The 23485-nt window shown below is 45.1% G+C and overlaps 1 protein-coding gene across 2 annotated transcripts in view; it reads left to right on the top strand.

Annotated features, from left to right (window-relative positions):
• Positions 1-23485, top strand: part of LOC106907978 (copine-4-like) — a 29823-nt gene that overhangs the window by 472 nt on the left and 5866 nt on the right. The window contains exons 2-15 of one of the 2 annotated variants that reach the window (XM_088013659.1): positions 2730-2921; positions 3301-3477; positions 8016-8087; positions 8367-8441; positions 8989-9072; positions 9986-10075; positions 13528-13626; positions 15946-16032; positions 16465-16524; positions 17419-17552; positions 18234-18288; positions 18553-18604; positions 22862-22995; positions 23068-23304. In XM_088013659.1, coding sequence (XP_087869785.1) covers positions 2751-2921; positions 3301-3477; positions 8016-8087; positions 8367-8441; positions 8989-9072; positions 9986-10075; positions 13528-13626; positions 15946-16032; positions 16465-16524; positions 17419-17552; positions 18234-18288; positions 18553-18604; positions 22862-22995; positions 23068-23304 — 1527 coding nt within the window. In that variant the 5' untranslated portion in view covers positions 2730-2750. Of the gene's footprint in view, positions 1-219; positions 2922-3300; positions 3478-8015; positions 8088-8366; positions 8442-8988; positions 9073-9985; positions 10076-13527; positions 13627-15945; positions 16033-16464; positions 16525-17418; positions 17553-18233; positions 18289-18552; positions 18605-22861; positions 22996-23067; positions 23305-23485 lie in introns of those variants that run through there. The other variant, XM_088013658.1, reaches the window with a different exon arrangement.

Raw genomic sequence — 23485 nt, 5'->3', positions numbered from 1 at the left:
AAAAGAGAGGAAGACTGATGCTGCTGAGGAAGAGTGTGATGGTGCTGTGGTTCGGGTCAGAAATCCTGAGGTGATCCGGGTTCTGTCTGCTCTCTGCCGGTCACAGGTTCTGTTTCTGGTTAGTTTCCTCCTGAGGCAGGTTGGTTCTTATGGAGAATCAGCTGGTTTGTGTCCTGTTGGATCTGATGATCCTCAGCTGATGATGATGATGATGATGATGAAACAACCCAAACTCTTCACATAAAGCGAAATCACAGCTAGCAGTCTGTAGACAGACATGAAGGAAAATGTCTAAAGGTCAGAAAAAAACCAAGAACTGGACCGAGTCACAGATTAGAAACCTTAAAGTGAGAAACATTTATAACATTTATAAAATAATTCATTTTGGTTTCCTTATGTGTTGATCTGTTGGCAAAATCTGGTGATTTTAGTTCAACAGAAAAAAGTTCAATCAGTTTAATGATCAGAGTTCCTCTGATGGTTGGATGAGCAGTCGGTTGGTTGGATGAATGGTTGGATGATGAATGGTTGGATGAATGTTTGATGAATAGTCAATTGGTTGGATGAGCAGTTGGATGAATGGTTGGATTAATGTTGGATGAATAGTCGATTGGTTGGATGAACAGTTGGATGAACGGTTGGATGAATGGTTGGATGAATAGTCAATTGGTTGGATGAGCAGTTGGATGAACGGTTGGATGAATGGTTGGATGAATAGTCGATTGGTTGGATGAACAGTTGGATGAACGGTTGGATGAATGGTTGGATGAATAGTCGATTGGTTGGATGAACAGTTGGATGAACGGTTGGATGAATGGTTGGATGAACAGTCAGTTGGTTGGATGAACGGTTGGATCATGATAACAGCTGCAGATATTTTGGTTCTCTTGGCTCTGGACGGGTCTGTTTCCATAGCAACAGCTGCTGAGGATGATGGGAGCTGTAGTCCATGGTGTGTGGAGCTTTTTAGAGTTTTATGAGTCCCTATGTTCTGTTTCATGTTGTATTTTTATAATACATTTCATTGGATTTAATTTATTCATAAATGTCACTTCCTGTCAGAAACAACTTCCTGTCTGACTGAAGCTTTAAACCTGTCAGGTGTACGAATAATTCTGATCAGAATTAAACAGGCGGCAGCGTCACGTTTATTTGGTGCCATTTGTAAAGTTACAGTCCAAAATTTGCAGCAATAATAAATATTTAACTGGCTAACTAAATAATTAGCTCCAAGCTAATACTTCATTAGATATTTAGCTCCAGCTACTTAGTTAGCTAAGAACTAGCTCTAGATAAATATTTTCTTTGCAAAGTGAATATTTACCTAGCTCAGAGTTAAATATTTAGCTAGTATGCAAATTCACTTGTTGATGAGTGGAAGTGGACTACCAAAATAAAAGCTGACTCTGATAGCCAGTACACAAACTTCTGCTGGTGAGGCTGACTCCTCCAGTCTTCAGGTTTTATTTTGGTAGTCCATTTCCAGTTATAGGCAAGTGCATTTGTATCTTGGAGTATTTTGCTCTTAGCTAAATATTTAGGTTGCTAACAAAATTTTTAGCTGGGAGCTACTTGGCTAACTCCATATTTAGCTTGGTAACTATTTATCTTCAAATTATTTATTTAGCTCAAATTAGATATTTAGAAATATGTAGCTAAACATTTGTTAGCAAGCTGCTTGCTAATGAAATATTTAATTTGGAACTAAATGTAAAGTAAAGTAAAGCTAAACTTTTACTTTTAAGCTTAATATTTAGCTTGAACCTGTGGCATTTATCAATGAATGAAAAATGTGGTGAAAATATGACTTTTAAAAATGAACCTCCATTTTTTTTCCTCCTGTACCAGACTAAATAATCCAGATTATTGCTGTTTGTTTCTGACAGTGTAGCTTTATTAACGTCCCGTTGCAGCGGTTCCGACTGAAACTGGATCCTGGACAGCTGAACACGCCTGCTCTGGTCCTGAGACGTATCTGCTCTTCATCCTGTTATCTGAGCCGGCGGCCTGGCGGAGGAAGAGGAGGAAACCGGACATTTCCTGCAGGCGGCTCAGTTAATCAGATGATGGAGGGCAGAGCGAGCTAACTGTCTGGTTCTGATCCAGACGGATTCAGCTCTGGTTCTGCTGATTCAGAACATTTTCATGTGAAACATTTATGGAACATTTATAAAATTATAAGTTTAACTCTTTTTAGACTTGTGTCACTTTGTAAATAAAAAATGTTCAAATAATCTTGGATTTTATATTTTAGAGGTTTTTTTTAGTTTTTTTTTTAGTAAAAGCATAAATATAGAATTTTCCAAAATCATATGAACTGGTCGTAAAAGAACAATTTCAGAAGCCTGGACGCTAAAATATGACATTTTATTTTGGAAAAACGATTTAATTCTTTTCTTAAGTTTCCATTAATTTATTTGAAAATGAACTAAAAATGCTGCGTTCAGCTCCAACATGTTCACGTCATTAAACATCTGGAGGAGAATGATTCATTGTTAAAACTATCGATGAATGATGGACTAATCGATTACTGACCTGATCATTGGCTGCAGCCCTGTCCTGTGTTTTCCTGTGAAGGTCGGAGGTCAGTGGCGACCAACAGGGTTGTCATGGTGATGTGAAGGTCGGAGGTCAGCTCATTCTGCTTTTCAGCCTGCTCCGTTTTCCAGATGATTTGGCCTCATTTCTGAAACTGGAGGTTCTAACCCACTTCCTGCCTGCCCCTGCAGACTTCCTGTCCCGCCTCCGCCATGAGCGACATCTTGGGGTCGGCGGCCGGCTCTCTGGGTCTGCTCAGCAGCTCCTGCCTCACCAAGGTGGAGCTGCGCCTCACCTGTAAGGGCGTCTCGGACCGGGACGCGCTGTCCAGGCCCGACCCCTGCGTCGTCCTCAACATGCAGTCCCATGGCCGGTGGATGGAGGTGGGTCACCATGGCAACCAGCGCCGCGTGGCGTTGATGGGCCGAGGTCGTCCTCCTGACACGCCGCCATCTTTGGTTCTGTGTTGATTTGATATGGGAAAATTTTGAGTTCAGGAGAAAATTCACCAGAAGAAAAAAATTTACTTAATTTATTTCTGTTCTAATCAGTGAAACCCGAACAGAGTCTGATGAAACTCTGACGTCACATCCTGCAGAAGCAGAACATCAGAACCAAAACACTCTGTTCTGGTTCTGCTAGCTGCTTAATTAGCGCCGCAGCCTCAGCGCGATCTGGGTGCTGCTGGTCCAGCTCCAGAACCATCAGGACCTGACCCGGTTCTGATGGCTGTCACAGGTTTACCTCGCTGTTCGTCCGCAGGTGGACCGGACGGAGGTGATCCGCAGCTGCGTCAACCCCTCCTACTCCAAGGTCTTCACCTTGGACTTTTATTTTGAAGAGGTGCAGCGGCTGCGCTTCGAGCTGTTCGACATCATCAACCACAACGGGCCGAAGGAGGCCGACTTCCTGGGCTCAGTGGAGTGTACGCTGGGACAGGTGAGACAAATTATTAGTTATTTTTTCCCTGTAACTTTGCCAACAGCGCCCCCTGTCATCCAGCAGCGGTTCATCATTGATCTACCATTAAATAAAAACTCAACCAGATGTTAAAGGCACATCTTTGATTTGGAAAAGATTCGACTCTGGAAGTTTCATTTTCCACCAGGATGATTTCATTTCCTGCAGAGACCAGAGAAAACAGGAGCGGGAAGCCTGGAGACGTGTGTGTGTGTATGTGTGTGTGTGTAGGTGTGTGTGTGTGCGTGTCTGCGCACATGTGTGTGTAAAGATCGTTTTCTCTTCAATAGCATTTATAACCAGGAAAAAAAAATCTAGTGAGTGAAAAATTGAGTACTACTAAAGAAACATCTCGTTTCCATGGTGACAGTCGGCTGGTCCAGAACCAGAACCAGACTGGGTTTTGGTGTTGATGTTTCTAAGGCTTAAAGTTTTGGCAGTAACCATAGCAACCGCAGCAACGCTTTCTGAAAGGGCCACAGACTCCAGAAGGCGTCGCGGAAGTGAAGTGGGCGGAGCCAAGAGGGGCGTGGCCAGGCGTGGAGGAATGAGGCGGTTCTGTGGACGGCAGTAGAACTGTTAGCAGTATGGAGTTAGATTTGTTTCACAATTATTCAATCAAAAAAAATCACGTCAAACAAAAAAAATCTTAAAAACTTTTTAATCATAAAATTAATTTTTTACGAAACAAAAAAAATTTAAAGAGATTTTTTTAAATTGAAATCACAAATTTTTGTTTGAAACTAAGTTTTTTGGTTTATTTATTTATTTTTTTGAAGCTCCTGTTTTTTGGTTGAACTCAACGTTTCTTGATTAAATACAACTTTATTTGCTTTGGCGAAGCTTACATGAACATTCTGGGCGGGGCTTAAGGACGAGCGATGTAAGACGTGTTCCGATTGGTTAGCGCTGACTAAAGCGGATGACTCCCTGAGATCTCAGAACTCCGTCCCGAACTGCAGGGCTTCGGTGACGGGACACAGAATGTGATGGTAAGTAATCTTCACAAAACTACACCGTTTAGCAGCTTCTAAAGTGTCCACCCTGTTTCAAAGAAGAAATCTTACACAACTTATGACGACAGTCACATATTTTGTCTGCCGCGGTCCCCGGTAGCATATTGTGCTAGCTAATGTTAGCACTAGGTAAAGTTCATAAACTAGGCTTGTGTAATATTCGCCTGTCTTTATGTTGAATTCATTAACCAGCGCACCTCTGTCGAGTGGCTTTAAGAGTGGAAAATACCAAATATATCTGGAGGAAATATGTGTTAAAAACTGTTGTGTAATCCTCCGTGTGTGTGTGTGTGTGTGTGTGTGTGTGTGTGTGTGTGTGTGTGTGTTTTAACTAGCATTGAAGCTAAAGTGGGAAAACAGCAGATCGTTGCTCCAATGTTATCAGGTCCACGTTAATCTGCACCACACGTCAAGTGACTGTGCAGATGATTTATTTACCAAGCACATAATCAGTGCTGTCGATGAGGGGAGGCAGTGTAACTCTTAAATATATATTTTCTTCCAGATTAAAATGTAAAACTAAGCTGGTAGGTCACAGGCCGAAGGAGGATATTCACATAATTTCTGTTTATTATTATTTGGTGTGTGTGTGTCTTGTACTTAGTTTTATTCCGAATTAGATGTAATATGCCTTTTGCTGTGTTATGATATTAAATTAAATTGTGTTCTCCTAACTCCCCATCCTAGTATGACCAGCAGAGTGCAGCTGAAGCAGGACAGGCTTGTAGGTCTTACTGATTCCTCCAGCTGCTAGAGACGATCAGAGCATGAGGATGGAGAGACCAGCAAGTGTTGAGTCAGAGAAGGTCAGGTAGGGAAGGAAGTGTTGCTTCTAGGGGCCGGGTGTGTTTGGCTAAATATATTTCTCCAAGTCAGTTTATTTATTGGTTTTAAAACTAATGCCTCTTCTTCTATGTTACATTTTTTTGCATTATTTTTAATAATAACAATAATAATAAATTTAATTTATAATGGACTTTTCATTAATAAAAATCTCAAAGTGCTACATGGTTCATCTAAAAACATAAAATCAACAATCAAAAACAATTAAAAAGACTGTCAAATAAATGTGGAGAAGGCTTGTCTAAAGAGGAAAGTTTTCAAGCCAGTTTTAAAATCAGACAATGATTGCGGGGCTCTCAAATAGTCCGGGAAAGAGTTCCAAAGATGAGGAGCAGCCACAGCAAATGCTCGATCACCCATAGTCCTTAGTCTTGATCGAGGAAGATGGAGAAGATTGCTGGACTGGGATCGTAGGGGTCTAGAAGTTGAGTGTGAAGTAAGGAGCTCCTTCAGGTAATCCGGTGAGGTTCCATGTAGACAGTGATGGGTGATAAGTGCAATTTTATACTGAATCCTATAAGTTACAGGAAGCCAGTGAAGCTTGTAAAGAGTTGGTGTGATGTGATCAAATTTACGAGCTCTCACTAGGATCCTGGCAGCACTGTGTTGAATGTACTGAAGCCTCTGAAGGTGTTTTTGGTGGACTCCGATGAACAGGGAGTTACAGTAGTCGAGCCTGGAGGAGACAAAGGCGTGGATGAGGGTCTCAGCATCAGAACGGGAGAGAGATGAACGCATTTTGGAAATATTGCGAAGATGAAAAAGACAGGTTTTAAACAGGTGCTTAATTTGATTTTCAAATGTGAGATGGGAGTCCATTCGGACGCCAAGGTTTGTAACAACGGAGGAAATGGGAATGTCTTGTCCAGAGAATGAAATACTCGTCAGAGTCGAGGATGAACCTGATGAGGCGTTCCGATCAGTATGGCCTCGGTTTTGGAACAGTTCAGCTGAAGAAAGTTATGGGTCATCCAAGACTTAATCTCCTCCAGGCAGGACGTTAGCGCAATAAGCGGAGGTGAAGTGGAAGGTGATCCCGTTCTAATGTAAAGTTGCAAATCGTCCACATAACAATGAAATGAAATGTTATGCCGAGTAATGATTTTACCTAAAGGCAGCAAGTAAAGAGAGAAAAGCATAGGCCCTAGAACTGACCCCTGCGGGACACCACAGGACACGCTAACGGCCTGGGACTTGGAGTTGCCAAGGCAGACACATTCCAGCCTGTTGGAAAGAAAGTACAGATAATCGGCGTACTGTACTGTCTGCTGGTGGTTTAAATTGATTTCAGCTACATTCTAAAAAGTATTCAGATTTTAACATGCATTTTCTACTTACTAAATATTTCACTTTTACTCTCAGTAACTTCAGTGTTAAACCTCTGCAATATTTTTTTGCAGTTTCTCTTATTGTGATATTTTAACTGTTTCACTTGAACATTTAACTTCCTGAGATATCGTCAGTTTATTTTCAATTAAAACTCTTAAAAGACTTTTGGGCTTATTGGGTTTTGATTATGTTGTCTAGGTAAATATCATCACTTACTCATATTTTTTTTATTTTTGTTTTTCAGGTTTGCGTCATAAAGCTTCTTGATGCGTTTCTGAGCCATGATTGAGACTCTCCATGATGTTCACCCAGGACAGAGAGGAACTCGTATCAACTCCTCTCCATCGACCCCTTGAGACCTTCCTGTTGTTAAATTGCCTTTCCCTTGGATCCAAGCACTGCACCTCGCTGACCAGTACAGTGACCATCAGTCCACAGTCAGCTGGATCATCACAACATTGACCAACGTTTTATTTACAAGTAGGATCTGAAAACCGGAGGACCAGATAGGCAAAAATCTACCTGCAGACTTTAAGCAGCTACCCTGACACTGCAGTGATCCTGGACTGGGCTGAGCTGCTCTTCCTCTCTCCTCTTCCTCTCTCCTCTTCCTCTCTCCTCTTCCTCTCTCGTCATAAGTTGAGTAAGATTTCTTCTTTGAAACAGGGTGGACACTTTAGAAGCTGCTAAACGGTGTAGTTTTGTGAAGATTACTTACCATCACATTCTGTGTCCCGTCACCGAAGCCCTGCAGTTCGGGACGGAGTTCTGAGATCTCAGGGAGTCATCCGCTTTAGTCAGCGCTAACCAATCGGAACACGTCTTACATCGCTCGTCCTTAAGCCCCGCCCAGAATGTTCATGTAAGCTTCGCCAAAGCAAATAAAGTTGTATAAGCAAGAAAACTACTTTTTTGTTTGACATGATTTTTTATTTTTTATTGAATAATTGTGAAACAAATCTAACTCCATATAGCAACCATATTTAGCAACTTTTTACTCAAAGAAGCAACTAGAGACAAATTTATCATCTGTGTTTCTGGAGATTCACTGCTACCGATCAACGCTATTGATCAATGCTAGCCACCAGGGGGCGCCTCTGAGGTTTTATACCTGAACCAGACAGAGAAAGATGTAAATAAAACATTGAACCAATAGGAAAATTCGCCTGCAGTACCACTGTTCAGCCCACAGAGGGAAGCACTGAGGCGTTAGCAAAATTAAACAAATTAACAGGAAAATGTTAAAATTTGCTCATAAGCATAAAGGCAGTGGCTGGTTGGAGGGTTGGAACATCCCATAATAACCTCAGTGTGAACCTGTGTGTGCAGATCGTCTCCCAGAGGAACCTGTCCAAAGCTCTGCTCCGACCCGGAGGAACCGTCGGGAAAACCATCATCATGGTGAGTCCGAGTGCCGGAGTGCTGGATCCGGTTCAGCTGGGATCTGGTTCAAATTGGATCCGGTTCAGATGCAGTTCTGCATTCAGTCACCTGAACCTGCTCCTTTGGGCCCCGTGTTACTGACTGCTGCTGGTCCCTTAGATCTTCCTGATCTGAATATTCAGTGTTTGATTTTCCTCACCTCGTAATCAGCCTCAGATCAAAGGGATGTGTGTGTGTGTGTGTGTGTGTGTGTGTGTGTGTGTGTGTGTGTGTGTGTGTGTGTGTGTGTGTGTTCAGATCACAGCAGAGGAGCTGACTGGGAACGATGACTACATCGAGCTCTCCTTCAGTGCCAGGAAGCTGGACGACAAGGTAGCAGCTTCAGTCTCAGATCTGTTTCCAGTTTCCTGGGTTTAAATGGTCTGGAGGCTAAGCTAGCTAAAACCAGCGGTGGAGACAGCTAGCTAAGAAGTTAGCTGCACTAACCATAAAGCACTGGTTAAAAATTAGCTTAGCTAATGCTAAAGCACTATGCTAACTCAGCTAAGCTAACTCTAAAGCACCAAGCCAGTGTAGTATTGGGTGGGAGCTAATGCTAAAGTCCTAAATTGACGCCTCCATGTGTTGAGGAGGAGCTCAAAACAATCCATACATGTGAATTTTCGAACCTCAACGCAGAGGTCAAACTGTATTCAGCTGAAAGTTTACAGAACAGATGAGTAAATTAGAATTCAAACTTTATCTGGTAAAAGTAATGTAGGGGAAGCTAAGGGTGCTAAATGTTTTCAAAGTTAGCAAAGCGCTAACAGAGGTTGTTCTGTTGTGATCAGAGGCGTTTCCTGAGGTAGAGAAATGGAGGGAATATTCCTCTGCAGGAAAATCTCTCTGCTGATCCCGAGTGTTTCTGGATGTTTCCCAGGACTTTTTCAGTAAATCGGATCCGTTCCTGGAGCTCTACAGAGTGAACGACGACGCCACCATGCAGCTCGTCTACAGGACTGAGGTAGGAGATCCACAACAGAATCCAAAAATACTTCAGAGACTCGTCTCAGTGCTTCACAAATACTTCATGTTTACAACATCAACGTTAATATTCATCAATATCTGCATTTCAGAAAACGTTTCATTTCCAGTTAATCTGGTTCAGTTTGGGCTCATCTGGTTCAGTTTGGGCTCATCTGGTTCAGTTTGGGCTCATCTGGTTCAGTTTGGGCTCATCTGGTTCAGTTTGGGCTCATCTGGTTCAGTTTGGGCTCATCTGGTTCAGTCTGGGCTCATCTGGTTCAGTTTGGGCTCATCTGGTTCAGTTTGGGCTCATCTGGTTCAGTTTGGGCTCATCTGGTTCAGTCTGGGCTCATCTGGTTCAGTCTGGGCTCATCTGGTTCAGTCTGGGCTCATCTGGTTCAGTCTGGGCTCATCTGGTTCAGTTTGGGTTCATCTGGTTCAGTCTGGGCTCATCTGGTTCAGTTTGGGCTCATCTGGTTCAGTTTGGGTTCATCTGGATCAGTTTGGGCTCATCTGGTTCAGTTTGGGCTCATCTGGTTCAGTTTGGGCTCATCTGGTTCAGTCTGGGCTCATCTGGTTCAGTCTGGGCTCATCTGGTTCAGTCTGGGCTCATCTGGTTCAGTCTGGGCTCATCTGGTTCAGTTTGGGTTCATCTGGATCAGTTTGGGCTCATCTGGTTCAGTTTGGGTTCATCTGGATCAGTTTGGGCTCATCTGGTTCAGTTTGGGCTCATCTGGTTCAGTCTGGGCTCATCTGGTTCAGTCTGGGCTCATCTGGTTCAGTCTGGGCTCATCTGGTTCAGTCTGGGTTCATCTGGTTCAGTCTGGGCTCATCTGGTTCAGTTTGGGCTCATCTGGATCAGTTTGGGCTCATCTGGTTCAGTCTAACGTCTCCGTCTCTGTCCTCCTCAGACGGTCATGAATAATCTGAATCCGATTTGGAAAACCTTCAAAGTGTCTCTGAACTCGCTCTGCAGCGGAGACCATGACAGGAAGCTGCAGGTAAGACGCCACCTTCAGACGATGATGTCAGCTTATGATGTCACGGCTCCAGGTTAAATGTGGACATCTGATTGGCTGCTGTGGCAGGTCGCACTTTAGCTAACAGTGACAGGAAAGCCTTCATCTTCATCTTCCTCCGTCAGTCTGTGTGGAGCCTCACATGTTTTTTTTAACCCAGGGGTCAGAGGTCAATCTTGTGGGTGTTCCAGTGAAACTGAACCATAAAGTAACTGGGAGTTTTAGCTGTGAAAACAGATTCTTGGGAATTTCCTTGAGCAGCTAGCCTGGTGAGCTAATGTAGCCGGAAAGCTAATTGTTGGTAGCAGCTGCTAGCCAGCCGCATTAGCTCGCTAAGCTAGTTGATTTCGTGCTGTGCACATGCGCTTGACTGCAGGGCAGGTGGCATTCTGAATAAGAACTGATCAGGAAGTGACGTACGGGGTGCCATTAGTGCATTTACATCATCAGAAACAACAGCAGTGGTTATTTAGGAGCAAAATGCAGGTTCGTTTTTATTTTCACCGTGTCATTCATTCGTTCATAAACGTTTAGTTATAAACAGCAGCAGTGGTGGAGAAAGTACTCAAAAAATGTACTTAAGTAAAAGTCAAAGTACCACATTAACATTTTACTTAAGTAAAAGTAAAAAAGTACTGGCTTTTAAAAATACTTAAGTATTAAAAGTAAAAGTACCTGCTGAATGCATAACCTAATCCCTAATACAATGTCATTAAGTGAACCGATCGTATTTAATTTTAATACATCAGAAATGTGCCATTTTATTGAACAATGCCACAGATAAATGTGGCAATAGCGGTGTCTACTATTAAATTTTAAAATATTACCACCTGAGATCTTGGCCCCAGGACTATTCAACGTCTAATATCTACAGAAAGCCACGACAGGTCGGGACAACAAAGAGAGGTGGATCATAATGTTTAAAAAGAGAATTTAATAATTTATTTTTTCCAAAAGTTTAAAATAGGCCTACAACAATAGAATATGTTAAAGACAGTTTACAAACTTCACAAAATACATACTGCACACATCAGCTCTTCAGCGGCAAGTTGTTTTCAAACCCAATTAATAACTGAACAAAAAGAACCATGCAGAAAACATGCAAAGCAAATAAACGAAAAGCAAGACAAGCAAAGCACTGAACAAACTAAATAAACCAAATCATGCAAGCAATTGACAAATTAAACTTCATGCAAACAAAGAAAAGAAGAAAAAAATACAAATTGTAAATAAACGTACTGAAAAATAGGGGGACTCACCATAAACGGTTGAACCCTGGCCAAAATAAAGAATAAATCAGTTGGGTAAATGACACCCAGCTGAAAAGGCATGAAGCAAAAATAAAGACAAAACAACGGCGGAGGCGTGGCCGTGCTCCCCTTGCGCCACGGACAATTAGGCCAGGTGCGCGCACCAGTAAGCGGCAGGAGGAGGGAGGGGGAAAACCACACAACAGTCCACCGCCAAGTCCCGAACACCTCAGGATCTAAAAAATAAAATTTAAGGTGAACTATGGCACCGAGCTCAACAAGCTGTCAATGAACCCACCTACCTCGGTTAAGAGCTCCCAGAGAGCAAAACGGGACCACCAGCACAATCTCAATCCTGAGCCCAAAGGAAGCACAATCACCACAAACTAATCTAAAATCCAACAGAAGGAAAATCACAAAACTAACCTGAAGACCATTACTTGATGCTTGAGGAAAGACAGGATCACACAAGCTCACAACGCCATCTCCACAGCTCACAACAATTGTGAGTGCGGACCCCACACCTGGCTTTAAAGGGGTACGTTGGTGCCGCCCACCACTCACCTTAAAGGTGAATCCGCACCAACATACCACATAAAGCAGCTTTTTATTATGTTTACTCTGTAACATAGTTTAGACTGAAATATGTGATTCTATGCATCATAATTTCAGGGATGGAAACATCTGGTCTCCTGTCCTAACATAACATGAACTTCACTTTTTTTTTTTTTTGCCACTAGTGGCTTTTATTTCTAAAGAAATCCAACAGAAAGGAGATGGAAAGAAGGTGGGTGGAGGAGGACATGGAACCAGGAGCCAGTAGCAGAGTTGTAGTCAAGACCAGCACCCGGCGCTACGCGACACAAAAACATGAAGTTTTACCTTCAAAATTGCTTCTCAAATTGATCTGAAAGATCCACGTTCCCATAAAACACCTAGATATTAAATACTTAGAGCTGAAATGAATTTAATCAGTAAAGATCCATCCAGAAGAATCGGATCGTTCCTGAATGTCATATCAATGCAGACTTTGGTCACAGCGTTGTTCCATATATGACACCTCAGTCAACACCTCCACACAATAATTCAGCGCATGAGTGACAACTTTTTTCATCCAGATGCTACATGTGTCTCCGTACAGCTAGCTTTGCTAGCATCACGTCCACAGATCTTACCTTTCTTTAAGCTTTCCTTCCCAGTGACGCTAAAAGTTGGACTCAGTCCCACCGTGAAAGCGAAGCGCTGCTGGTTTTACATGTCGCCATATCTTATGGTTTATGCAGCTATTATATTACTGACGATCACACAGACATCTTCTCCCGCTCAGAGGAAACCACTGCGCATGTCTGGAGCTCCGCGTGCGAGTAAAGGTGGAGGCGATGGGTGACAACAGACACTAAGTCACGTTATTGCTTGGATTTTACGGCGCCACCTTAAAACCCTGAACGTCACATTTTAACGGACAAAAAGCGCAACGCGACTTGGATGTAACGAATAACGTAGAAATGTAGTGAAGTAGAAAGTACAGATACACGAAAATTGTACTTAAGTACAGTAACGAAGTACTTCGTTACTTCCCACCACTGAACAGCAGAACTAAACCGAGTCGCCTCAGAGCTGAAGGACCTGCTGGAGACGGTCGCTGTTCACACAGCGCTGCATCACAGAGAGATTATGGAAAGTTGAGTGGAAGGAAAAACTCTAAAAAAATCTAACAGTTGTTGAGTAATGTTACCACGGTAACAGCTTTTCACACACAACCAGACAAAAGCTGAACCTCCAGAACCATCTGGTTCTGTCCCCGGGTGATAAAACCACAACACTTTGAATGTAATCTTAGAAACTGTTTTCACAGAACCGGGCCGGGTGGTTCTGACCCGGTATCAGAACCGGGTCAGGTGGTTCTGACCTGGTATCAGAACCGGGTCAGGTGGTTCTGATACCGGGTCAGAACCACCTGACCCGGTATCAGAACCGAGTCAGGTGGTTCTGACCTGGTATCAGAACCGGGTCAGGTGGTTCTGATACCGGGTCAGAACCACCTGACCTGGTATCAGAACCGGGTCAGGTGGTTCTGATACCGGGTCAGAACCACCTGACCCGGTATCAGAACCGGGTCAGGTGGTTCTGACCCGGTATCAGAACCGGGTCAGGTCTCCAGTCTGCTCTGTGTCCTGGTTGCAGTGCACCGTGTGGGACTGGGACTCCAACGGGAAACACGATTACATCGGAGAGTTTGAGGCGTCCTTCAAGGAGATGAGAGGCGCCATCGACGGCCGGCAGGTGAGACCGTCCAGGTCAGGGGTCATCTGCAGGTCAGGGGTCATCTGCAGGTCAGGGGTCATCTGCTGCTGGCGTTCAGAAAAACACTGAAACATTTAGATGAATAAACTCCAGCTTCATGATGAGCCTGAAGCCCAGTGTGTGTGTGTGTGTGTGTGTGTGTGTGTGTGTGTGTGTGTGGGTGCGTGTGTGTGTGTGTGTGTGTGTGTGTGTGTGCGTTTGTTTGTAATACCTTGTGGGGACAATTTTCCTGACATATACTACGTTGTGGGGACCAATTGCTCCTAGTGGGGACCGGAGCCTGGTCCCCACTAGGAGAAACCCTGTTTTTGGGTCAGGGGTCAGAGTTAGGGCTAAGGTATGAATTGAGTTTTGGTTGGTTAGGGTTAGGAAAAGGGTAAAGGTCAGGTTTAGGCTGTAGAAATGAATGGAAGTCAATGGAAAGTCCCCACAAAGATAGCAACACAAACATGTGTGTGTGTGTGTGTGTGTGTGTGTGTGTGTGTGTGTGTGTGTGGTTAATCTTTCTGCTGTTTCTCCTTCAGCTGCACAATCAATTTACTGAGTGTCAGATGAGCGACACCATGACCCAAACACTGTAGCACACACACACACACACACACACACACACACACACACACACACTCTTTCTTGGCGGGGCTCAGCAGCTGCTGCAGGTTTGTGATTTTTCCTCTAAGTGCTCCAGAGATCAGGATCGTCCTCCATGTTCTTCAGGGTTTCAGTTTGGATGTGGATTACTGGTTTTAACTGGTTACTGGTTCTAACTGGGAGGAGTCTGATGGAGACCATGGGAATCTGACTGACAGCAGGCAGAGGAACCAGGAAAACGGCTGAAGCCAGAAATAATCATAAAAAGTTTCAACACTTTATCTTTTTTAATGTTCTTCATAATTTGTTGCATTTCTGCAGGTTTTCTTCAAACCCTCACTGTGTGAAATGTTCTTAGATTCAGACACACAGGCCCGGTTCTCCTGACGGTCGGTCTGAACAGGAAGTGACCCGGAAGGACCTTTGATGTTCACATGGTTCTGCTCTCTAAGGGTCGGCTGTAAATATGGATTTATGTCAGAACCAGAGAGATCCGACCAGTCATTCACAAACATCCATATTCTTCTGGATGTTTCCTCTGCTGAGCTCTGGACCGGACCTGGTCCGGTCAGCTTCCAGGCGCTCTGCCGCTGGTTTCCATGGAAACACGACAGGATCCCTGAGCCGGAGAACAACCCGGCTCCTTACCCGACCTCTTCAGATTAATGAACCCTGAAGTGGGCCGGCAGAGTCCTGACGGCCGAACCTCTGGGGAGGCAGGAGGTGACGGGGCGACTGCCAGAGGAGCCGCCGCACCGCCACGCCATGCTGCACCACCACGCCGCACCACCGCGCCGCACCGCCACGCCACGCCGCACCACCACGCCGCGCCGCACCACCGCGCCGCACCACCACGCCGCGCCGCACCACCGCGCCGCACCACCACGCCGCGCCGCACCACCGCGCCGCCACGCCGCACCACCACGCCGCGCCGCACCACCGCGCCGCACCGCCACGCCGCACCGCCACGCCACTGCACCACGACGCCGTGCCGCACCACCACGCCGCGCCGCACCACCGCGCCGCCACGCCACGCCGCACCACCACGCCGCGCCGCCTCACCGCCACGCCGCACCGCCACGCCGCACCGCCACGCCGCACCGCCACGCCTCACCGCCACGCCGCACCGCCACGCCGCACCGCCACACCGCGCCGCACCGCCTCACCGCGCTGCCATGCCGCACCGCCTCACCGCACCGCCACGCCGCACCGCCACACCGCACCGCCACGCCGCACGACTGTGATTTATCTGCTTCCTGTCAGCTGTTCGCCTCTGGACTACAAATCCCCGGACCCGTTTCTCCATGCCGGAATGAAGCAGAAGCTGGTTTTCCAACTTCCTAACCCTCCTGACAGATGGAGCCGCAGGCTAAGTGCCGGGCTGTGCAGCTGGCGGCGACCTCAGGGCTGTCACCGCTGCTGGATGAGGGGCGGTGCAGCTTCATTCACCATAAATTCACAGTAAAACGACCTGAAGCTTGTAGGTCGGCGGTTCTAGGGGTGTGAATACTTTATTGACTGAATTGATTTGGTAAATAATGTGAACACGGCCAAACATCTGAACTGTTCACCAATGAATCGTTTGTTCAGACGGATCCATGCTGACGTCGTGTCACTGAAATAAAATGGATCAAAGATCCAGACGAAAACCTTCCAGAGGTCTGAGTGACGCTCCTGTTTCCTGTTTCCTGTTTCCTGTTTGTGTTCCAGGTCCAGTGGCCGTGCATAAATCCCAAATACAGAACCAAGAAGAAGCACTACAAGAACTCTGGGATCGTCATTCTGAACCAGTGCAAGGTGAATTCTGCTCCAGAGGTCCGGTTCTGTCACAGCACACCGGGCCGGAGCCGCTCCGCATGCTGACCCAAACCGAACAGAACCGAACCAAACAGAACCCAGAGGGGAGCTGGTTCTGTTCTCTTCCAGACTGACACCTCTGAATTTATTCAGTTAGTTTGGGTCAGAACCAGTGTCAAGTCCAGAACCTTTGGTTGTTCTGGTAACGGTTTCAGATCATACTTCTGGTTCTGAACAAAAAACATTTTCAGTTTTTCTGTTTCCAGGCCTGATCTCTTTTTCTGCTCTTCTAATTAGTCAAACTTAATTTTTCTGATCTTCTTCATCCTGGTTAGAAACTCTTCGGCGGCGTTCGCCTGCAACGCTTGCTCTGATTGGCTGCCTTTTGATCAGCTGATGGCGAAGCTTCAGTGATTCTGTTTTCTGTCTCAGATCATCAAGATGCACTCCTTCCTGGATTACATCATGGGCGGCTGTCAGATACAGTTCACTGTAAGAGCACACACACACACACACACACACACACACACACACACACACACACACACACAGACACTCCCCTCTGCAGACATCAAGACCCAGAAAATTTCCTCCAGAACTCTCAGAATTTCTCAAAGGTCAGATCCGGATCAGCGTCCTGCTTCTCATTGCTCTCTGGGTCTGCCTGGCATTGCCATGGCAACGGTAACCAGGACAACTGCACTGGCAGCCTCCGTGTCCCAGTTAGAGCCTTACGGCTCTAACTGCTCCAGTTGAACCAGTGGAGCCAGAAGAAGACAGGCTGGTCCAGATTGACTCCTCTGGCTCTGATCAGTCGGGCCGTCAGGGCGCCGGGCCATCGGGCCGTCAGGGCGCCGGGCCGTCAGGGCGCCGGGCCATCGGGCCGTCAGGGCGCCGGGCCGTCAGGGCGCCGGGCCATCGGGCCGTCAGGGCGCCGGGCCGTCAGGGCGCCGGGCCATCGGGCCGTCAGGGCGCCGGGCCATCGGGCCGTCAGGGCGCCGGGCTTTTGAGCTGGCTAACTAAATAAGATTACAAACTCAGCATTTAGCTAGCTCAGAAATATTTCACTGGTTAATTTAGTATTTAGTTTGAAACATGATGTTTATGAATGGATGAATAACACGGTGAAAAAGTGAAGTTCAGGCTACATAAGTGATAAGTTTGTAACTTTACAAGTGGTGTCCCATAAGGACCAGAACCGTAATCTGGACGGGAACCGGAACTGGAACCAGAACTGGGACCAGCTGTTTTATGTGGCAACAGCTTCCTGTCATCCCCAGAAGAAACTTCCTGTTTTTCTCAGCTTCTGTGACTGACGCTTCCTTTCTGATCGTCATGGAAACGTCTTCCTGGTTGGTAGCCTCTGATTGGCTGTGTCCTCTGCAGGTGGCCATTGACTTCACGGCGTCTAACGGTGACCCCCGGAACAGCTGCTCCCTGCACTACATCCACCCCTTCCAGCCCAACGAGTACCTGAAGGCGCTGGTGGCCGTGGGCGAAATCTGCCAGGACTACGACAGGTGGGTCAGAACCGGTGGCGCCGCCCGGCCTGCTGCGGTCTCAAACCGTCAGGCTGGGCTCTCAGAATCTCTTCTGGACAGTTCACTGAGCTTAACATCATGAAAATAATCTGATGGTTTCACCTCCAGGTTCTATCATTTCTATAAGACTCATTAGCTTAAACAGTTTAGTTATCAGTTAATTTCAGCCCAAAGTGATGATGTCACTTCCTGTCTCAGGTTAAGTTCTGCTCCTAACTGATCTGAAAGGAGTTAGCCTGTCACTGAAGATATGCTAACCTAAAGTAGCATCTGAATGCTAACATGTAGCTGCTAATGCTAATGTCAACGTCCACAGTCCAGATTTCTAAAGAAGCTCCATGAATGATCAGAGAAACTCTGGAAAGATGAACTTTGCTCCAATCTGTGAAGAAGTTGAAGATTAAAAACTATAAATATCTTTGATGTTGACCTCATATTATTATGTTTTGGAAATTATTTGACTTCATTCATTTTAATTTATCCTCAGAAACTTGAAAAGAAACTCCAGATGTTGGACACAGAAATGTGACTAAATCAGATTCTGATGGATTTTGTCCTGAACAGGAAGTAGCCTCCCCTCAGCCAAACAGAGTCTGTTCCTGAACAGGAAGTAGCCTCCCTCAGCCAATCACAGTGTTTCTCTGTCTCCTCTCTCATCAGTGATAAAATGTTCCCAGCATTCGGCTTCGGAGCCCGGATCCCTCCAGACTTCAAGGTAACGTCCCGCCGGGCCATCCCAGCATGCACTCTGCTTAGAGAGGTTGCTGCTGCATGTCAAGCAGCGCCCCCTGCTGACCTCAGTTCCCTTCCCATGATGCATTCTGATCAGCAGGAAACTGATCTGCTCCGCTTTGGGTCCAGGCTGTTACTTCAGATCTGAATGATCAGAAACAATAAACCCATAGCCGATGAGGACGATGATGATGATCTTCCTCTCTTGTTTAATCAAAGATTAAACGTAGCTTCCTGTTTCCTGCAGGTTTCCCACGACTTCGCTGTGAATTTCAACAAGGACAACCCCGAGTGTGCTGGTAGGTTCTGCTCTCTGATTGGTCCAAATGAGAGGAACGGTTCTGCTCTCTGATTGGTCCAAATGAGAGGAACGGTTCTGCTCTCTGATTGGTCCAAATGAGAGGAACGGTTCTGCTCTCTGATTGGTCCAAATGAGAGGAACGGTTCTGCTCTCTGATTGGTCCAAATGAGAGGAACGGTTCTGCTCTCTGATTGGTCCAAATCAGAGGAACGGTTCTGCTCTCTGATTGGTCCAAATGAGAGGAACGGTTCTGCTCTCTGATTGGTCCAAATGAGAGGAACGGTTCTGCTCTCTGATTGGTCCAAATGAGAGGAACGGTTCTGCTCTCTGATTGGTCCAAATCAGAGGAACGGTTCTGCTCTCTGATTGGTCCAAATCAGAGGAACGGTTCTGCTCTCTGATTGGTCCAAATCAGAGGAACGGTTCTGCTCTCTGATTGGTCCAAATCAGAGGAACGGTTCTGCTCTCTGATTGGTCCAAATCAGAGGAACGGTTCTGCTCTCTGAGTAAACTAAATCCTGCACACAAACAAATTCTTTGCCACCCAAAAACTAAATAATTGCCTTCAAATTAAAATCCTGTTCTTAAAATAAAATTCTGACCTGATTCTTCACTCATTCAAATTTCTGTGTCCATGACAACATGCTCTTAACTGAAGTGAGTATTCCAGAAAGAGAAGAAGAAAAGAGTCTCTGCGTCCTTCCTCTCCTCACTGACCATTGATCAGATTGATCAGTGGCGGCTTTGATCCGCTCATGGCTCCTCTGGCTGTCTGCTGACCTCCAGCATGAAGTTTCTCCGTCATTTTAATCTCAGGCAGCAAACACGAGCCGCAGGGTGATCGTATCTGAGTCAAGACAAACCAAACGCTGAGGGCCTGGAGTCACAGAATATTCACAGTAAAACTCAGACCAGCTGAAACACGCAGCTTTTAGGAAACGGTGAAGAGCTGCAGCATCACACCTTCCAGATAAATTAGCTGGCTAGCCGTTAGCTTTTTGCTGCCAGCGGCTTCAATCAGACTGGGAGGAAGAAGCAAAGTATTTGATTTAAGGAAACACCTCAGACATCAGGTTTAATTTACTAATCATGAAAATAATGCTTTTTAAATCCTGAACTTTTGGTTTCTGGAGGAGCTAGAAAGTGATTTCTGGATGTATGAAATGACTTCCTGAGGAAATAAAGCGCTTTAGTTACACTATCATGTTGAAGGTTTGAGTCTGTCAGCTGCCTAAAGGTCAACCTGAGTTCAGGAAGCGGCTCTTCAGCTCTGACTTAATGAAGTCAGAGTGTTTCCCTGCAGCCGCCGGCCGCTGCACTGTCATACCGTCAATCCAGCATATTGTATAGTAATACGCACATCGATGTTACGTCACATACCGCTTACTCAGCAGGTTTCTTATAAACCCGTCATACCTGTAGAACAGGGGTGTCAAACTCCAGTCCTCCGCTGTCCTGCAGTTTTTAGATGTACCACAGGTACAAAACACTGGAATGAAATGGCTTAATTACCTCCTCCCTGTGTAGGTCAGTTCTCCAGAGTCCTGCTAATGACCTAATTATTCTATTCAGGTGTGGCGCATCAGACGCACATCTAAAAGTTGCAGGACAGTGGAGAACTGGAGTTTGACACCTGTGCTGTAGAAGTTTCATTTTGTGTTTTGTTTCTCAGAAGTTTAGCTGCTATGTTAATCAAACATATTAACATAAATGACTTTTGCTGTTTCCAAACTGTAAACAAGACTTTAGTCCCGTTTAGCGTCACTATTACTACAAATACTGTTTGACTACAAATTTGGTCGGATATTTTGTCCCTATAGCTAATCTACCTTTTTAATATTTTATTACTTCTTTAGAAAACTGCACTGAATGTGTCCTAAAACAACATGAATAACACTGGATGCTGACCGAAGCTGTTGGGCAACCAGTAGAACATCACCTCTTTCTGGACTCGGCATGGAAATAACTGGACTTTTCTTATTTTATTTTTTTTATTTACCAGAGGAATAAAACACACAAAATGAAAATTCTACAGGTATGATGGCTAAGAAACGTAACATCGATGTGCACATTAAGGTATGCTGGATTAACGAGGTATGAGACAGAACACCTCCACAGTTTATTTTTTTATTTTTTGTTCATAGAAATAAAAATAAAAAAAATCAGGGCCCTGTCAATTACAAAATCAATCATATTGTATTTCAGAAGATTGTTTTTAGCAGTAAAAATTGAATGTTCCCACTCCCAGACCAACAAACACATGTCCATATTTGCCCTGAACCCCCCCATCTGCGTTAAATGGTTTGTTCCTGCTTGGAGCTTCACTGTGACGCTGTTAGCAGCAGACAGTAAGAAACAAGAACGACTGTGGCAGCTACTATGCTTCTAAGAAAAGTTATAAAATCAGGTTTTCAAATAAAAAAAAGGAGAGAGAAAAATGCAAGTGTGTTAATTTATAACCCAGTTTTTCTCCGAGAGAGGTGAGTAGACTGTGTGAGATTATCAACCATTTAGCATAGTTAGCTTAGCTACAGACTACTGTTTGCCTCCATTTCACTAGCGTTGATGAATTTAGGAAAAAAATTACCAACATATTCATATATTGAACTTGTCCTTTGTACCTTTTAACGCTTAACAGGTCAGTCAGTCAGCAGCAGCTCTAACCCACGTCCCCCCTGACCCGTCCCCTGAGTGAAATTAAAGCTGCAGTATGTCACTTTCATATAAATATTTTTTCCATATCTTTGTTAAAACTGTCATCATGTTGTGACAGTACGGTATGAGAGGTAATCTGTGAAAAATCTATTTCCTCTGCCTTCTCCCAGTGCTAGAAACAACCAGTCATAGGCAGGAGAGTTTTAGTGCTGTCAATCACAATCTCATGTGGTGCTGCTCATCCTTCCTCCCCCTCGATTTGTGCTATGCTGCAGCTAGCATAGCCTGTTGTGAATGCTCAGTCTAGTTAGCATAGCTACCAATGATGGCAGATAAACAGTTTCTTGTAATGATAAGTTTTATTCTCCCCCATTAGCTCGTTTAGCAGTGAGTGAATGAGCTAATTGACAGCGCTAAGACCCTCCTCCTGGTTCTGATTGGTTGTTTTGGTCAGAACGGTGCATGACGTTAACCAGTAATAGTAGTTCAGGAAGGAGATGGAGGAGATTGATTGTTTTCACAGATTATCTGTCTCATAACAAACTGCTACGACATGGTGACAGCTTTAACAAATATGGAGAAATCATATTTTTTATTAAAGTTATGTTCTGCAGCTCGAATAAAATGCAACTACTAGCATTTTTAGAAGTCTGGATTGCTTCATGTGTATTTTGCACGTTGCTTTAGACCACAGGTGTCAAACTCCAGTCCTCCGCTGTCCTGCAACTTTTAGATGTGCCTCTGCTGCACCACACCTGAATAGAATAATTAGGTCATTAGCAGGACTCTGGTGAACTTACCTACACAAGGAGGAGGTAATTAAGCCATTTCATTCCAGTGTTTTGTACCTGTGGTACATCTAAAAACTGCAGGACACCGGCCCTCGAGGACTGGAGTTTGACACCCCTGCTTTAGACTGTTGCTCATGGAGAGACATTTCAGTATCTAAAACTAATAGAAGAAATTTAAGCAACCTACTTGTATACCTGATGTGGACTGTTGGATGTAAAATTCATGAGCAGTAAATATTGTGCTAATTATCAGTATTGAACCAAAGAAAGCAAGGCAGATGCAAGCCTTTAAAACTGTGACGCTTTTTATGGGTCAAATAGACTCAAGAAATTGTAACAGCAGCTACGGGGGGGGACAAACAAATTTTTTGTCATGGGGCCCAAGATTCCTGGCAGCGCCCCTGCCAGTGGGTGAACAGCTTACACATGCTAGTTGTTAGAATATTTAATGCTAGCAATAGTGAGTAGCCTCCTTCTCATTTTCCAATGCCAGCATGTCATTACTCAGATCAGTAGCTAGCTTGAGAATGGACATAGTCTCCTGCTACTAGGAAGTAGCCACTGCTGGATGGACGGTAGACTTAATTTTGCCGCTGATCCTGCACCATAAACAGCAAGGAACATGAGCTTCACTATTAAAAAGTTTTGTTGCATTTTTCTCTTTATGTGTAGAAAGTTCTCAGATTTCTTGTTATATTTAAGTAAAATGATAAATTTTCACTTCTAAAATATGCTTCTTTTGCATATTAACATCAGAAGTTACTGGACTGACTGACTCATTGTATGCGGTTCCTTTTGGACCTGCTCAGGTATCCAGGGTGTGGTGGAGGCGTACCAGGCCTGCCTACCCAAGCTGCAGCTCTACGGCCCCACCAACATCGCCCCCATCATCCAGAAGGTTGCCAAGTCTGCCTCGCAGGAGGTCCACACCAAAGAGGCCATGGTGAGACGCTGCCTTCAGGAACCTCCGGTTCCCTCCGACCCGATCTGAACTGACCTGAACTTCCTGCTCCAGCAATACTTCATTCTGCTGATCCTGACCGACGGCGTCATCACCGACATGGCCGACACCAGGGAAGCCATCGTCCAGGCCTCCCATCTTCCAATGTCCATCATCATCGTCGGGATCGGGAACGCTGACTTCGGTGACATGCAGATGCTGGATGGGGATGACGGGATCCTGAGGTCGCCCAAAGGAGAACCCGTCCTCCGGGACATCGTCCAGTTTGTCCCCTTTCGCAATTTCAAACATGTGAGTTTCAGAAAACCAGAGGAATTCATAAAAACTCTTTCTGAGACTCATTATGCCTGTTCTATGTCCTTATTGCTCTGTTTCAGACATGTTAGACCACATTTTGAACTGAAGAAGTTTTGTTCCCAGAAAACTGATTAGTCCTTAAAATAGGGTCAGGAGTTCATATTAAACAACATTT

The sequence above is a fragment of the Poecilia mexicana genome, unplaced genomic scaffold (assembly GCF_051168715.1).
Source record: "Poecilia mexicana isolate PSO_F unplaced genomic scaffold, ASM5116871v1 scaffold_16, whole genome shotgun sequence".
Taxonomy (NCBI): domain Eukaryota; kingdom Metazoa; phylum Chordata; class Actinopteri; order Cyprinodontiformes; family Poeciliidae; genus Poecilia; species Poecilia mexicana.
Note: the sequence above shows the minus strand (reverse complement) of the source record. Positions and strands in the feature narration are given on the sequence as shown.